Genomic DNA, 16,516 nt, shown 5'->3' on the forward strand with positions numbered 1-16,516 from the left:
ACAACATCTACAACAGTCGGATTAACCTCACAGCTCAGACCTCAGGCGAGTCGGTTCAGGTTACAGCGCCCTCCGTAAATCTACTTTCATACTCATTTCCTCCCCGTCTCCTCCCATCCCCATAATCGAATCTCGTTTGCTTTCAGCTTTCCCGCCCCCCTCATCTTCACGGCGGGAACTAGTCGACCTCGTTGTCGGCGGCTGCGCAGCTTGACCTGCCGGCGAGACATAACTCCTGCGTCCTCGGCCAAAACACTGATTTAAACGCTGTTATCGCGGTGATATTTGAATGGTTTACGGCGGCTGTAATCTTGTCCGTAAATTTGAAAATAAATTACTACGCGAAGATTTACGCGGATGTGAGCGCGGCGAGTCAAAGGCGGATAAAGAGACGGCTGTTACGTGTATCGTAAAATGGATAATATCGTAGTTGTTGTTTCGGAGATAGACAAAATTAGAACATGAAAAATAATAAATGACCTCAAAAAGAGACAGAAACCTGTAAAATGATCTTCCAAACAAGGATATAAAGTAAGATTTCTGAACGTTTGTGGTTGATTTTATGATCTATTTACAATTTACGCAATATATTTTAGCACGTTCGTGATGCGTCGTTAAAATTGCACATCATTATCAAGATTATGTTAATTTGGTTCAATATCTTCCACCTCGAGTTGTTGGAAAAGATAAAGGTAAAAACATCTGCATTTAATACAGAGTCAAGCTAAAACTAATGACCATGTTCACTATAAAAACTGTTGTGAGTTGCTGTTGTTGTTATTGTGCCGTCATTGTTGTGATGTTATTATTGTTGTTGTCATTGTTGTAGTGGTGTTGTTCATGTTGTTGTTGTGCTGTTGTTGTTGTGTTGTCATTGTTGTGATGTTAGTATTGTTGTTGTGGTGTTGTCATTGTTGTGATGTTATTATTATTGTTGTTGTGGTGGTGGTGTTGTCATTGTTGTGGTGTTAGTATTGTTGTTGTGGTGTTGTCATTGTTGTGATGTTAGTATTGTTGTTGTGGTGTTGTCATTGTTGTGATGTTATTATTATTGTTGTTGTGGTGGTGGTGTTGTCATTGTTGTGGTGTTGTTCATGTTGTTGTTGTGATGTTGTCATTGTTGTTGTGGTGTTGTTCATGTCGTTGTTGTGCTGTCGTTATTGTGTTGTTGGTGTTATTATTATTGTAATGGTGTTGTCGTTGTGTTGTTATTACTGTGTTGTTGTCGTTGTGTTGTTATTATTATTATTATGTTATGATTATGGTGTTATTATGTTGTTATTATTGATGTGTTGTTATTATTATTGTGTTGTCATTGCAGTGGTTGTTGTTATTGTTGTCCTGTTGTTGTTATTGCCGTGTCGCTGTTGAGCTGCGGTGCACCTGGATCTGGGCGTGGTCCCAGTCCCTCCCTGGTTATAGTTATTGTGTTGTTAATATTACTGTTGGTGTTGTTGTTATGTTTGTGTTATTGTTATTGTTGTTGCGTGGCCATGCACCTGGATCTGGGCGTGGTCCCGGTCCCTCCGGAGCTGGTCCATGACAGAGTCCGTCTGCTGGACCACGATCTTCATCCGGTTGTATTCGTCGGTCATTTTGTCCATTTCCTGGACGGACTCTTCCAGACTCGTCTGCAGCTGCTCGCTGAGCGACTTGAGCGCTGCGCTCTCATCCTCCGAGCGCTGCAAACGCACACACCAAACGCACACACCAAACGCACACACCAGACGCACACACCAGACGCACACACCAGACGCACACACCAGACGCACACACCAGACGCACACCAGACGCACACCAGACGCACACACCAGACGCACACACCAGACGCACACCAGACGCACACCAGACGCGCACACCAGACGCACACCAGACGCACACACCAGACGCACACACCAGACGCACACACCAGACGCACACACCAGACGCACACACCATACGCACACACCAGACGCACACACCATACACACACCAGACACACACACCAGACGCACACACCAGACGCACACACCAGACGCACACACCATACGCACACACCAGACGCACACACCATACACACACCAGACACACACACCAGACGCACACACCAGACGTACACCAGACGCACACACCAGACGCACACACCATACGCACACACCAGACGCACACACCAGACACACACAACAGACGCACACCAGACGCACACACCAGACGCACACCATACACACCCCAGACGCACACACCAGACGCGCACACCAGACGCACACACCAGACGCACACACACACCAGACGCACACATCAGACGTACACCAGACGCACACCAGACGCACACACCATACGCACACACCAGACGCACACACCAGACGCACACATCAGACGTACACCAGACGCACACCAGACGCACACACCATACGCACACACCAGACGCACATCAGACGCACACACCAGACGCACACCAGACGCACACCATACACACCCCAGACGCACACACCAGACGCACACACCAGACGCACACCAGACGCACACCAGACGCGCACACCAGACGCACACACCAGACACACACACCAGACGCACACCAGACGCACACACCAGACACACACACCAGACGCACACCAGACGCACACACCAGACACACACACCAGACGCACACCAGACGCACACACCATACGCACACACCAGACACACACACCAGACGCACACCAGACACACACCAGACGCACACCAGACGCACACCATACACACCCCAGACGCACACACCAGACGCACACACCAGACACACACCAGACGCACACCATACACACCCCAGACGCACACACCAGACGCACACACCAGACACACACACCAGACGCACACACCAGACGCACACCATACGCACACCATACGCACACACCAGACGCACACCAGACGCACACCAGACGCACACACCAGACGCACACACCAGACGCACACCATACGCACACCATACGCACACACCAGACACACACCAGACGCACACCCCAGACGCACACCATACGCACACCATACGCACACACCAGACGCACACACCAGACACACACACCAGACGCACACACCAGACGCACACCAGACACACACACACACCAGACACACACACCAGACACACACACCAGACGCACACCAGACACACACACCAGACGCACACACCAGACGCACACACCAGACGCACACACCAGACACACACACCAGACGCACACCAGACGCACACCAGACGCACACCAGACGCACACCAGACACACACACCAGACGCACACACCAGACATACACACACACCAGACACGCACACCATACACACACCAGACACACACACCAGACGCACACCAGACGCACACACCAGACGCACACCAGACGCACACCAGACACACACACACCAGACACACACACCATACACACACCAGACACACACACCAGACGCACACCAGACACACACACCAGACGCACACACCAGACGCACACACCAGACGCACACACCAGACACACACACCACACACACCAGACACACACCAGACACACACACCAGACACACACACCACACACACCAGACACACACCAGACACACACACCAGACGCACACACCAGACGCACACACCAGACGCACACACCAGACGCACACACCAGACGCACACACCAGACGCACACACCAGACGCACACACCAGACGCACACACCAGACGCACACCAGACGCACACACCAGACGCACACACCAGACACACACACCACACACACCAGACACACACCAGACACACACACCAGACACACACACCAGACACACACACCAGACGCACACACCAGACGCACACACCAGACGCACACACCAGACGCACACACCAGACGCACACCAGACGCACACCAGACGCACACACCAGACGCACACACCAGACGCACACACCAGACGCACACACCAGACGCACACACCAGACACACACACCACACACACACCAGACGCACACACCAGACGCACACACCAGACGCACACCAGACGCACACACCAGACGCACACACCAGACGCACACACCAGACGCACACACCAGACGCACACACCAGACGCACACACCAGACGCACACACCAGACGCACACACCAGACGCACACCAGACGCACACACCAGACGCACACACCAGACGCACACCAGACGCACACACCAGACGCACACCAGACGCACAAATTAATAAAAGAACTTACATCATGAAAGAACTTTCCCTTTTAACTGAGTTTCATTTCTCTGTGGTCAGTGGAAACGTGATAATGACCGTGTCTGGTGTTTACTACAGCTGGGTTTCGATTAAAATTTCAAGAATCGATTCGATTCCGATTTTTACGTTTCAAAATGGATTTTTTCCAATTTCTCAGATCCCATCCGATTCGATCCGATTTCGATTCGATCCGGGGGTTAATGTTATTAAAAATGAAAAATGTGTTTGAACCGTTTCCTTCACTTCATGACTGTGTAGAGAAGCAACATATTCAAACTAGTATTTTATCAATATGAAACAGAGTATTGTAGTTACTGATGGAAGACTGATGAAGGTTAAGGGTCAATCTACCTTCAAGAAAGAGAATCCAGGAGTCCTGAATTATCTCTCTTGAAGGTAGATTGAAGGTCACTGAGGGAAATGTAGAAAATAATTTTAATTAAAAAAATTAAAAAAAAAAAAAAAAAAACGATCTTAGGACGTACAAATCGATAATCGGTCATTAATATGCGAATCGATTAAAAATCGGAAAATCGATTATTTCAACCCAGCTCTAGTGTTTACCCATGATTCTTAGTAAACAATGGGCCTGATTGGACGAACGGAGGTGAGCCCCGTCAGCAGGTCGTTTTTTGTTTTGTTTGTGTTTCTTATTTAGTTGTTTTTACCACACAACACATGACGTAAAGTGCAGTTATCTAGACTAAACTACATTCAAGTTTGAGTCTGACCCTACAGCGCCCCCTTGAGGGCAGAGGTCATACTCTGAGTGGAGCACAGTCTGTGGGCTCATTCAGATGATGAGCCTCATTTATCTGGAACAAGAGTTTTGTTTTCAGCGGCACAGAAAGTTTCCTGTGTCGTCTCTAACTCGGACACTGCCTGGTAAAAGAGAAACAGCAGCCGTGAGCTGACCCCACGAGTGACCGCTGACCCCACGAGTGACCGCTGACCCCACGAGTGACCGCTGACCCCACGAGTGACTGCTGACCCCACGAGTGACCACTGACCCCACGAGTGACCGCTGACCCCACTGAGGATCTAGAACCATCTCTTTTGTCTTAGTGACATTTAGGTCTGCTGCAGAAGTTTTCAGATGGACCATGTGTCGTCAGTGTCGTTACAATCATGAGTACAGAAAGTAAACACAACTGGAGACATGACACATCCCTGAGGAACACCAGGAATGTTCACTTTAGATATAGAAAAGCTCTGATTGACTTTGAGCTGCTGCTGCCCATTAGATCAAAAGGAATAGTGCAAATTTTGTCTCAATGTCGATAAAAGTGTGTTAAAAGCAGTACTAAAAACTCTAAACTAAAGTCTAAAGTCTAAAGTGTGCGCATGCTTCAGGCTCAGTGAACAGGACGATCAAACGGCAGCTCCAGCGCTTTTGCACGATCTCTCTCTGTGAAAACAAGCGTCTTCTTCTATGGAGCATTCTTCTGATGGGACACAAATCACTGGTGCGGAGGAGAAACAGGTGCAGCGCATTTAAGAGAGCGATAAGGGGCTAAACGGGGAAAAAAGGGGGCTGAACGGGGAGAAAGGGTCCGCACTAAATCACAGGCCGAGAGCAGCGCGGCAGGGGGACGGGCAGGACAAGCGGGATGAGAGGGACGAGGAGGACGAGCGGGACGAGGAGGACGAGAGGGACGAAGAGGACGAGAGGGACGAGCGGGACGAGGAGGACGAGAGGGACGAGCGGGACGAGGAGCAAAAAAACATATATAAGTCGCACTGGAGGATGAAATGCGGTTGCAAGTGTGAAAATAACAAATATTCATCTGAAATTCACCAAAACTATGAAATTTGGTCAGATTTGGACAGTTTGTGTCAGATATTGGGTCAGATGTTAGGTCAGATATTTGGTAGATTGGGTCACAGATTGGGTCACAGATTGGGTCAGATTGGGTCAGATTGGGTCAGATTGGGTCAGATTGGGTCAGATTGGGTCACAGATTGGCTCACAGATTGGCTCACAGAATCTGTGAGCCAATCTGTGAGCCAATCTGTGAGCCAATCTGTGAGCCAATCTGTGACCCAATCTACCAAATATCTGACCTAACATCTGACCTAACATCTGACCCAATATCTGACACAAACTGTCCAAATCTGACCAAATTTCATAGTTTTGGTGAATTTCAGATGAATATTTGTTATTGGGTCACAGATTGGCTCACAGATTGGCTCACAGATTGGCTCACAGATTGGCTCACAGATTGGCTCACAGATTGGCTCACAGATTGGCTCAGATTGGGTCACAGATATTGGGTCACAGATATTGGGTCACAGATATTGGGTCACAGATATTGGGTCACAGATATTGGGTCACAGATATTGGGTCACAGATTGGGTCACAGATTGGGTCACAGATTGGGTCACAGATTGGGTCACAGATTGGGTCACAGATTGGGTCACAGATTGGGTCAGATATTTGGTAGATTGGGTCAGATTGGGTCTGATCGGGTCAGATCGGGTGGATTGCGCGGCCGTGGTCAGCGTGAGCGGTCACCTGCAGGTCCTCCAGACACTGGTACAGCTGCCGGTTGGCCTGGTTCAGCTTCTTCTGGATCTCCGCGCTCTCGTCTCGCGCTGAAACCGGCTCTTTGGCGTCGAGTTCGGCCCGGTAATAGTCCACGTCCTGGTTCAGCTGCTCGTTCTGATTAAAGAAACAAAAAAGAACGCAAAGACCGAGAACAAAATCACACAAAGCCACAGTCACAAAACAATAACACGTCTGATAAAACTACGCTATTTACACGGAATAATCTAACACGCCACTGGGTCGATATCACCACTACAGGACGTCTTACCTCCTTTTTTACTTTTTTAACCTCGAGGTGTGCGAAATAAAAGGTAGAGATTTTAAAACCACAATAACGCAACTGTTACGCCGTGAAAACACTTTATTAATAGTAAATAAGTGAAGGTTTACCACTCGTTTCAGCCGCAGGACTTCGGCCTCGGCTTCCTCCGCCCGAGCCTTCATCTGCAGAGCAAAAAACGGGACAAATTTACCTCAAAAATAAGATAAACGGACAATGAAATGCTTGGTTTTATTTTGAAAGTATCACACGGTTCAGCTCGCCGTCTGCGAGCCATTTTATTACACGCTTTGAATAGTAAACAGAGTCCTTTAACTGCAGCATTTAGCTCCTTTAAACGGCCGTCGGTTTAAAGGGCCGTGACAGGGTTTTAGGATTTTCTAATTTTGACTTTATTTGGTGTATTTAAATCTGTTGTAAGTTTTACAACAATCAAGTAGTTATTTGTGGAGAAAAAGCAGAAAAGTCTGTATAAAATGACAGGAAGTGACATCACACCAGGATCACACTCGTTCCGTCCAAAAGTTTATGCAGAATTTACACAAAATAAACTACTTTTTTAGACCGCGAAACAATAATGTAACAAAATAAAAGGTGTTGCACATATATTTGTATTTGTCAAATATATATTTTAAAAAAGACACGCTAATTTCCTAGTGTGATGTCATCAATTACAAACAGGAAGTACAACTTGAAACCTAAAAAATGAGCAATACTGGGATCAAATGTGTATATTTTTTGCTTGATTTTAAATATATTTATCTTAACTTAACATTACATTTCAGTTTAATGAGTCGTTTGACATGTAGGGGGCGCTTTGAGATAACGGAGGTTCACATATGTAACCTGTGCGCTTAGAAGTTTGTGTTATTCATGTCCAAGGAATATCGTTAACAAGGGACAAATAAAGATCAAATAGAAACAGATCGTCCTCAGACCGCACAGTCCGGTGGTCATAGTCAGGGGTCAGGGGGTCGGGGGTCACGACCTCCACACTCCCGGGCTTCTGCCGCACCTCTTGTCTGAGCTCTCGTTCTTTTCCCATGTCCCTCTTCAGCTCGGCGGCCTCTTTCTGCCACTGCTCTGTCACAATCTTACGTCGGGTGTCGGGGTCAGGGGTCAGGGGGTCAGGGGGTCAGGGGTTCTGCCGTACCTCTTGTCGGAGCTCCCGTTCTTTGCCCATGTCCTTCTTCAGCTCGCCGGCCTCTTTCTGCCACTGCTCCAGCTGCGACTCCAGGTGCCCGAGCTGCGCCCCCAGGAACCTGCCGTCCGAGCCCGGGGCGGCGCGGAGGAACTGAGCGCGCCCACAAACACGCCCACGTTACCACGGAAACGACCGGGGAAACGCCCTCCTCATATGGTTATGACAATATATATAACCTAAAATGTGTTTATTTGTTTGTCTATCTACAGTGCAAACTCAATCAAGGTCGTCTTCATTGGTTGAAATATTAGGGCGGGGCAAATAAATGATACAAACAAAGTAAAAGTACACGATACTCACTAAAAGTGTGAATAGTTGTAGCCTGGATGTTGAAAGCGGAGCGACTTGTGCGACTGCAGGGAATTAACTCCATAATCCTCTTAGTGTTTTCAGCCAATCACAGAGCGGCATTAGACTCGCTGTGATTGGTTAAACTTAAAGGCGCTATAAAACTATCTTGTAAATAATATTCTGGTCTAAACTTCTGCTTTCCTGCTTTCAAGTACTTCTAAGGTTTAAATTGTATTTCAGTGCTTTTGAATTCACTAAATGTTTTACAAACAATTTAAATTATAATTTCACATTTTTGGGCTCGTTAAATTACCAGTAAACATACAGAAGACTAATATATATATATATATATATATATATATATATATATATATATATATACACATATATATAAATATATACCAACCAAATGTGCAATAATTCATTATCAAATATAATTAAATTCCATTAAATTCAATCTGGCTTCTTCATCAAATTCATTAAAAATATATTTAGAAGGAACAAGAGATGAAGAACATGTGAAGAACATGTACCTTTGATTTTTTTTCCAGTCGTTTAATGTCGTCCTTCAGTTCATTTTCTAAAAAAAACAAACAAACAACAATATCATGATGTAAACTATAGTATTTGCAGGGCTCAGATTAAGGATTTTCTCTTGTATAGCAGCAGCTGCTAAATAATCCATTAATTTTTTTAAATTTATATCGCAAATTGAAAGAATTGATAATTGCATAGCAAAACATGAAAGTGACTAACAATCAATATTTTCCATTGATGTAACAAGATTATTTATTTCAAAAGTATTTGTAAACATTCTATTAATAAAAAAAAAACAAAGAAAAACCTGGACTCAGTTAGAAAAAAGACGTTTCGACTCTCATCCAAGAGTCATTGTCAATAATAATAATAATAACTTTTATTTATATAGCGCTTTTCAGTGACCCAAAGACGCTGAACATAATAAAAAAGGGGGGGTATTTACAGACAGGGGGGGACAACACGTACAATACACATTAATATACAGATAAAATGAACAAGACAGAAGAAGTAGAGAGAAAAAGATGGGGATGTAACAGGGGGTAGAAGAGTAGGCAATGGGGTAGAGGAGGCTAGGGGAGGGGGAGGTCATAGGCTTGGGTGAAGAGGTATGTTTTGAGGCGGGATTTGAATGTTGTGAGTGAGGGAGAGTGGCGGACAGGTTGGGGGAGGGAGTTCCAGAGTCGGGGTGCTGTTCGGGAGAATGCTTTGTCGCCAAAAATTTTGAGTCGGGATGTTGGTGCAGTCAGGGTGAGAGAGGAGGAGGATCGGAGAGCTTGGGTGGGGCGGTGGGGGATGAGGAGGTCAGACAGGTAGGGGGGGGCAAGGTGGTGAAGAGCTTTGAAGGTGAGGAGGAGTATTTTAAAGTTTATGCGCTGCTTGATGGGGAGCCAGTGGAGAGAGCGGAGAACGGGAGTGATGTGATCACGGGACCGGGTGTGGGTGAGGAGGCGGGTGTGGGTGAGGAGGCGGGTGTGGGTGAGGAGGCGGGTGTGGGTGAGGAGGCGGGTGTGGGTGAGGAGGGTGTGGGTGAGGAGGCGGGCAGCGGAGTTTTGGACCATTTGGAGTCTAAGATAAGATAAGATAAGATAAGATATTCCTTTATTGTCCCATATGGGGAAATTTCATTGGTGCAACGCAGGTAGATACAGAGGTAGATACAGAAGAACAGATCACTTAACCCTGAAAAACACTTTCAGTAGAAGATCTCCTATAAATAAATAAAAACTCCCATAGACAAATGAATAAATAAATACATAAATACCATTGCATGTGATCACGACAGTAATTGCACATGAATATGTGTCACGACAGCACATAGATTGCACATGAATTTCATAGTAATTGCACATGAATTGCACATGAATCACAACAGCAATTGCACATATGACAGAATTGCACATCAGTATTAGGTTAGGTCAGTATTGCGAGTGTTCAGTACTAACAGTTTTTGTTATAAAGTCTGACAGCAGCAGGAAGGAAAGACCTACGGAACCTTTCCTTCACACATCGAGGGTGGATCAGTCTCTCACTGAAGCTGCTCTCCAGAGTGGACAGAGTGTCCTGCAGGGGGTGACACTCATGGTCCAGCATAGATGTGAATCTAGCCAGGACCCTCCTGTCCCCCACCTCCTGCACCGAGTCCAGAGCACAGCCCAGGACGGAGCTGGACTTCTTGATGACTCTGTCCAGCCTCTTCCTCTCCCTCTCTGTGATGCTGCTGCTCCAGCAGACCACACCTACAGGAGGGCCGATGCCACCACAGAGTCGTAGAAGGTCTTCAGGAGTGGCCCTGTCACTCCAAAAGACCTGAGTCTCCTCAGGAGGTAGAGCCGACTCTGGCTCTTCCTGTACAGTGCGTCTGTGTTATGAGTCCAGTCCAGTTTGTGGTTCAGATGAACACCCAGGTACTTGTATGAGTCCACTCTCTCAATGTCCCGTCCCTGGATGTTCACTGGTGAGGGGGCAGTGGGGTGGCGTCTGCGGAAATCCACCACCATCTCCTTGGTCTTCCCCGCGTTGATGAGGAGGTGGTTCCGCTAATACCAGTCCACAAAGTCCTGTGCCAGTCCTCTGTACTCCGTGTCATCGTCGTTCGTGATGAGTCCGATGATGGCAGAGTCGTCAGAGAACTTCTGCAGGACACAGCTGTCCGTGTCATGTCTGAAGTCTGCAGTGTAAAGGGTGAAGAGAAAGGGCGCGAGGACAGTGCCCTGGGGCGCCCCCACACTGCAGGTCCAAGTGTCAGACACACAGTTCCGGGCTCTCACAAACTGGGGTCGGTCTGTGAGGTAGTCCAGGATCCACTCTGCCAGGTCATACTCCACACCAGCCGTCTCCAGCTTGTCCCTCAGGAGCAGCGGCTGGATGGTGTTGAAGGCGCTGGAAAGATCGAAGAACAGAATCCTCACAGAGCTGCCAGGCTTTTCCAGGTGAGAGAGAGAGCGGTGCAGCAGGGAGATGACGGCGTCCTCCACTCCGATGCCAGACCGATATGCAAACTGCAGCGGGTCCATGGCTGAGCTCACGGTGGAGCGGAGGTGGTCCAGGACTAGCCGCTCCAGTGTCTTCATCAGGTGGGACGTGAGAGCCACTGGCCTGAAGCTGTTGAGGTCTTTGGGGCGCGGTGTCTTAGGCACAGGTACCAGACAGGAGGTCTTCCAGACCTGTGGTACCACCCTCAGCTTCAGGCTCATGTTGAAGACATGCTCCATAACTCCACACAGTTCATCTGCGCAGGACTTAAGGAGCCTGGGGCTGATGCCATCAGGTCCTGCTGCCTTCCTCACTTTAATCCTCTTCAGCTCACTCCTCACCTGTGCTGCTGTGACAGTCAGTGGTTGAAAGGGGGACCGTGTGCTGGGGGGATGGGTGAGTCCAGGCGAAGTGGGGAGCTGATGGTCCGGGGCAGATAAGCGAAGAGGAACAGATGCAGGGCATTGTCCAGCTGTGGAAGAGGGAGCATGCAGCTGTGTAGGGGGAGGGGCGGGTGACCGATCAAACCTCAAGAAGTGAGCATTTAAATCATTCACCCACTGTAGATCCCCCTCTGTCTGGGCAGGGGGGATTTTGAAGCCTGAGATGGTTTTCAGGCTCCTCCACACTCCCTGAATGTTCTTTTGCTGCAGCTGCTCCTCCATCCTCCTCTTGTAGCCGGCCTCAGCCTGCCTGATCTTCCTCCTCAGCTCCTTCTGCACAGTCCTCAGCTCCTCCTTGTTCCCTGACCTGAAGGCTCTCTTCTTCTCCTTCAGCAGAGCCTTCAGTTCACGGTTAATCCATGGCTTGTTGTTTGGAAAACACCGCACCGTCCGGGAGGGAACAATGTTCTCAAAACAGAAGTTGATGTAGTCCGTGATGCACTCTGTGATGGTGTTGCTGCTCCCTCACTGTGCAGTGTTCGGGTTTGGACCAGCTCGTGTTCACATACACCGCCAGACCTCCACCTCTTTTCTTCAAGCATTCTCTCGTTCTGTCTGCCCGCAGCAGATGAAAATTGTCCAAACCTACAATAGAGTCTGGCATTTCTGCTGGAGGGAATGGGAGGAGATGCCAGTGAGGAGGGAGTTGCAGTAGTCGAGGCGGGAGGAGATGAAGGCGTGGATGAGGGATTCAGCAGCGGGGAGGGTGAGGCAGTGTCGGATTTTGGCGATGCGGCGGAGGTGGAAGTATGAGGTCTTGACGATGTGGCTGACACGGGGAGTGAAGGAGAGGGTGGGGTCCATGATGACACCGAGATTGCGTACCAGGGTAGAGGGGGTGATGGTCGAGGTGTCGATGCTGAGTGAAAAGGGACCAGTTTTATTGAGAGTGGATTTGGTGCCAATGAGGAGGAGCTCTGTTTTGTCACTGTTCAGTTTGAGGAAGTTGAGAGTGAGCCATGATTTTATTGTAGAGATGCAGGCTTCGATGTGGCTGAGGGGAGGGTTTTGGGTGGATTTGGTGGTGAGGTATATCTGGGTGTCGTCAGCGTAGCAGTGAAAGTCCAGGTTGAGTTGGCGGAGGATGTGACCAAGGGGGAAGATGTAGCAGATGAAGAGGAGGGGGCCGAGGACTGAGCCCTGGGGGACCCCTGCGTTACTGGGGAGAGGGTGGATGAGTGACCGGAGAGGGAAATGAACTCTTGCCTGTTGGTGAGGTAGGATGTGAGCCAGTCAAGTGCAGAGCCCTCAACACCCAGTTGGCGCAGCCTTTGTAGGAGGATGGAATGGTTTATAGTGTCAAAGGCTGCGCTGAGGTCTAGTAGTAACAGGATGTTGAGGGCCCCGGAGTCTGCAGAGGTGAGGAGATCGTTGAGTACTTTGACCAGGGCTGTTTCAGTGCTGTGAAGTGGGCGGAAGCCAGATTGGAGGGGTTCATAGAGGTTGTTTGACTGGAGGTGGGTGTGAAGTTGGGCGGCGACGATGCGTTCCAGCGTTTTTGAGAGGAACGGCAGGTTGGAGATGGGGCGGTAGTTGGAGAGGTTGGCGGAGTCTAGGGTGGGTTTTTTGAGGATGGGGATGATGGAGGCCAGTTTGTAGATGGAAGGAACATGGCCGAGGGATAAAGACTGGTTGAAGAGGGTGGTGAGATGGGGGATGAGAGCAGGGAGGCAAGCCTTGGTTAGAGTCGTTGGGAGGGGGTCGAGAGAGCAGGTGGTGGTTTTGGAAGCGGTGATGAGGTCTATGATATGAGAGGAGTTAACAGAGGAGAAGGTGGTGAGGGGAGGGAAGGGTGGGTGGTCAGGGAGGGGGGGGGCAGGGGTGGGGGTGGTGATGGAGTTAATGGAGACGGCAATAAAAGAATAATAAAAGAATAAAAGAATTTAGGTCTATTTTTTCTAACTGAGTCCAGATGACTACAACTGAAGCTTTTTCTACTATGGAACACGCCTGGACGAATGAGGGATTACACCGACAAAGAAAAACCTCTTAAAGAATTAACTTTTTGATGACGGCCCCTAAGACGGTCTCTGCTCCAGCTGCACATTTGATGACGGTCCCTAAGCACTCGTCTCGGCTCCGGCTGCACATTTGGTGACGGCCCCTAAGCACTCGTCTCTGCTCCGGCTGCACATTTGATGACGGTCCCTAAGCACTCGTCACGGCTCTGCACATTCGGATCAGTGTAATTTGCTGCGCCCAAAATGCGCATCTGATTGTTAAAAAAAAGGTTGTTGTCACTTGAGTGTAAATATGAGTATTTTGATATGTGCATGATCTACAAAGACTTTTGCGTTGAGGAGCTATTGACCTCGGAAGTCCGAATCTGTGAATATGACGCTAACTTTACCGCAATGTGGCTCCTCCCACTTTCAGACTCATGATCTGAGACAGCAGCGGGACTCGTCATGACAACACAGCGTCCTAAATGTGTCATGCTGTTATTGACGATCGATTGACGAGTGATCTGTACTTGGTTGTACAAGTGAACACACATTTTTGTATCACATCTGACTCGTACCTGCTTTGGCGTGTCTGAATGTTACAGATCTGACTCGTACCTGCTTTGGCGTGTCTGAATGTTACAGATCTGACTCGTACCTGCTTTGGCGTGTTTGAATGTTGCAGATCTGACTCGTACCTGCTTTGGCGTGTTTGAATGTTGCAGATCTGACTCGTACCCGCTTTGGTGTGTTTGAACGTTACAGATCTGACTCGTACCCGCTTTGGCGTGTCTGAATGTTACAGATCAGACTCGTACCCGCTTTGGCGTGCTTGAACGTTACAGATCTGACTCGTACCCGCTTTGGCGTGTCTGAATGTTACAGATCAGACTCGTACCCGCTTTGGCGTGCTTGAACGTTACAGATCTGACTCGTACCTGCTTTGGCGTGTCTGAATGTTACAGATCTGACTCGTACCTGCTTTGGCGTGTTCCTCCACCATCTCGTCAATGAACTTCACAGACACGGCCACTTCTCTGTCCTTGATCTGAAACACACATTATAGATGTTGTTCCGGCACATTCAGTGTTACCGTGGGATACGGACTAAATACAATTGACTTTTTCTGCTGCTGTTGCTTTAAGATTTTGTATTCATTCATGTTTGCGGCCTCCTCATTCACCGGACCCTGCTTGTTTTGTGTTCTCTTGGTGTTCTCGTTGTGATCTCATTGTGATCTCGTTTTGTCCTCGTAGTGATCTCGTCGTGTCCTCGTAGTGATCTGTGATCTCATCGTGTTCTCGTCTTGTCCTCGTAGTGATCTCGTCGTGTCCTCGTAGTGATCTGTGATCTCATCGTGTTCTCGTCTTGTCCTCGTAGTGATCTCGTCGTGTCCTCGTAGTGATCTGTGATCTCATCGTGTTCTCGTCTTGTCCTCGTCGTGATCTCGTCGTGATCTCGTCGTGTTCTTGTCTTGTCCTTGTCGCGATCTCGTCGTGTTCTCGTCTTGTCCTCGTCGTGATCTCGTCGTGTTCTTGTCTTGTCCTCCTCGTGTTCTTGTCTTGTCCTTGTCGCGATCTCGTCGTGTTCTCTTCTTGTCCTCGTCGTGATATTGTCGTGTTCTCTTCTTGTCCTCGTCGTGATCTCGTCGTGTTCTTGTCTTGTCCTCGTCGTGTTCTTGTCTTGTCCTTGTCGCGATCTCGTCGTGTTCTCGTCTTGTCCTCGTCGTGATCTCGTCGTGATCTTGTCGTGTTCTCTTCTTGTCCTCGTCGTGATCTTGTCGTGTTCTCTTCTTGTCCTCGTCGTGATCTCGTCGTGTTCTTGTCTTGTCCTCCTCGTGTTCTTGTCTTGTCCTCGTCGTGATCTCGTCGTGTTCTTGTCTTGTCCTCGTCGTGTTCTTGTCTTGTCCTTGTCGTGTTCTCTTCTTGTCCTCGTCGTGTTCTTGTCTTGTCCTCGTCGTGTTCTTGTCTTGTTCTCGTCGTGATCTCGTCGTGTTATCGTCGTAATCTCGTTGTGTTCTTGTCGTGTTCTTGTTGTGATCTGGTCGTGATCTGGTCGTGACCTCGTCGTGATCTTGTTTTGATCTCGTTGTGTTCTCTTTTTGTTTCTTCTTCTATTTGTTTCCTGTTGATCTATTTATTTGTATATTTTTGCTTTTCTTTCTTTTTTCACGTATATACCTTTATGTCTGTAATTGATTGAATCAAGTTATTCTTTCTATTGAACATTTTGTTCTAACTTGAAGAACCAGAACCGTACTTTTACAGCACCAAAAACAGGTCAAGTTTAAGTTTTAGTTCCAGGAAAAAAAAGGGGAAAAAATGTCAAAAACCCTAAAGATGAGAAGTGTTGAGCCTGTTTTACCTTGAGCAGAGCCTGAAGCACGAGGAGAACATGCGTGATCTTCTTTGGAGCTTTGTCTGTCACTTGCCAATCCTCCGTCTGTGGAAATAGATTATATTGTACAAACGTTGCATTTAAATGTTCTACTTCAGTCTACGTGATCGCATCAAATATCGTCCACCAATCACAGACTTTCACTTCTATAATGTGATGAAGGAGATTTAAAGATGCTAAAGACTAAACTTAGCATTCATTAAAAATATTCT

The 16,516-nt window shown here is 48.0% G+C and overlaps 1 protein-coding gene across 1 annotated transcript in view; it reads right to left on the reverse strand.

Moving 5' to 3' along the window:
• Window positions 1-16,516, reverse strand: part of cep290 (centrosomal protein 290) — a 119,492-nt gene that overhangs the window by 101,656 nt on the left and 1,320 nt on the right. The window contains exons 2-8 of the mRNA XM_072435548.1: window positions 16,272-16,349; window positions 14,886-14,955; window positions 9,043-9,089; window positions 8,168-8,308; window positions 7,125-7,178; window positions 6,702-6,848; window positions 1,500-1,682 (exon numbers count right to left, since the gene is read on the reverse strand). Coding sequence (XP_072291649.1) covers window positions 1,500-1,682; window positions 6,702-6,848; window positions 7,125-7,178; window positions 8,168-8,308; window positions 9,043-9,089; window positions 14,886-14,955; window positions 16,272-16,349 — 720 coding nt within the window. The remainder of the gene's footprint in view (window positions 1-1,499; window positions 1,683-6,701; window positions 6,849-7,124; window positions 7,179-8,167; window positions 8,309-9,042; window positions 9,090-14,885; window positions 14,956-16,271; window positions 16,350-16,516) is intronic.

This window comes from Eucyclogobius newberryi, unplaced genomic scaffold, assembly GCF_026437365.1.
Source record: "Eucyclogobius newberryi isolate DKJ021-1_F unplaced genomic scaffold, fEucNew1.0.hap1 SCAF_7, whole genome shotgun sequence".
NCBI classification, from domain to species: Eukaryota; Metazoa; Chordata; class Actinopteri; order Gobiiformes; family Gobiidae; genus Eucyclogobius; species Eucyclogobius newberryi.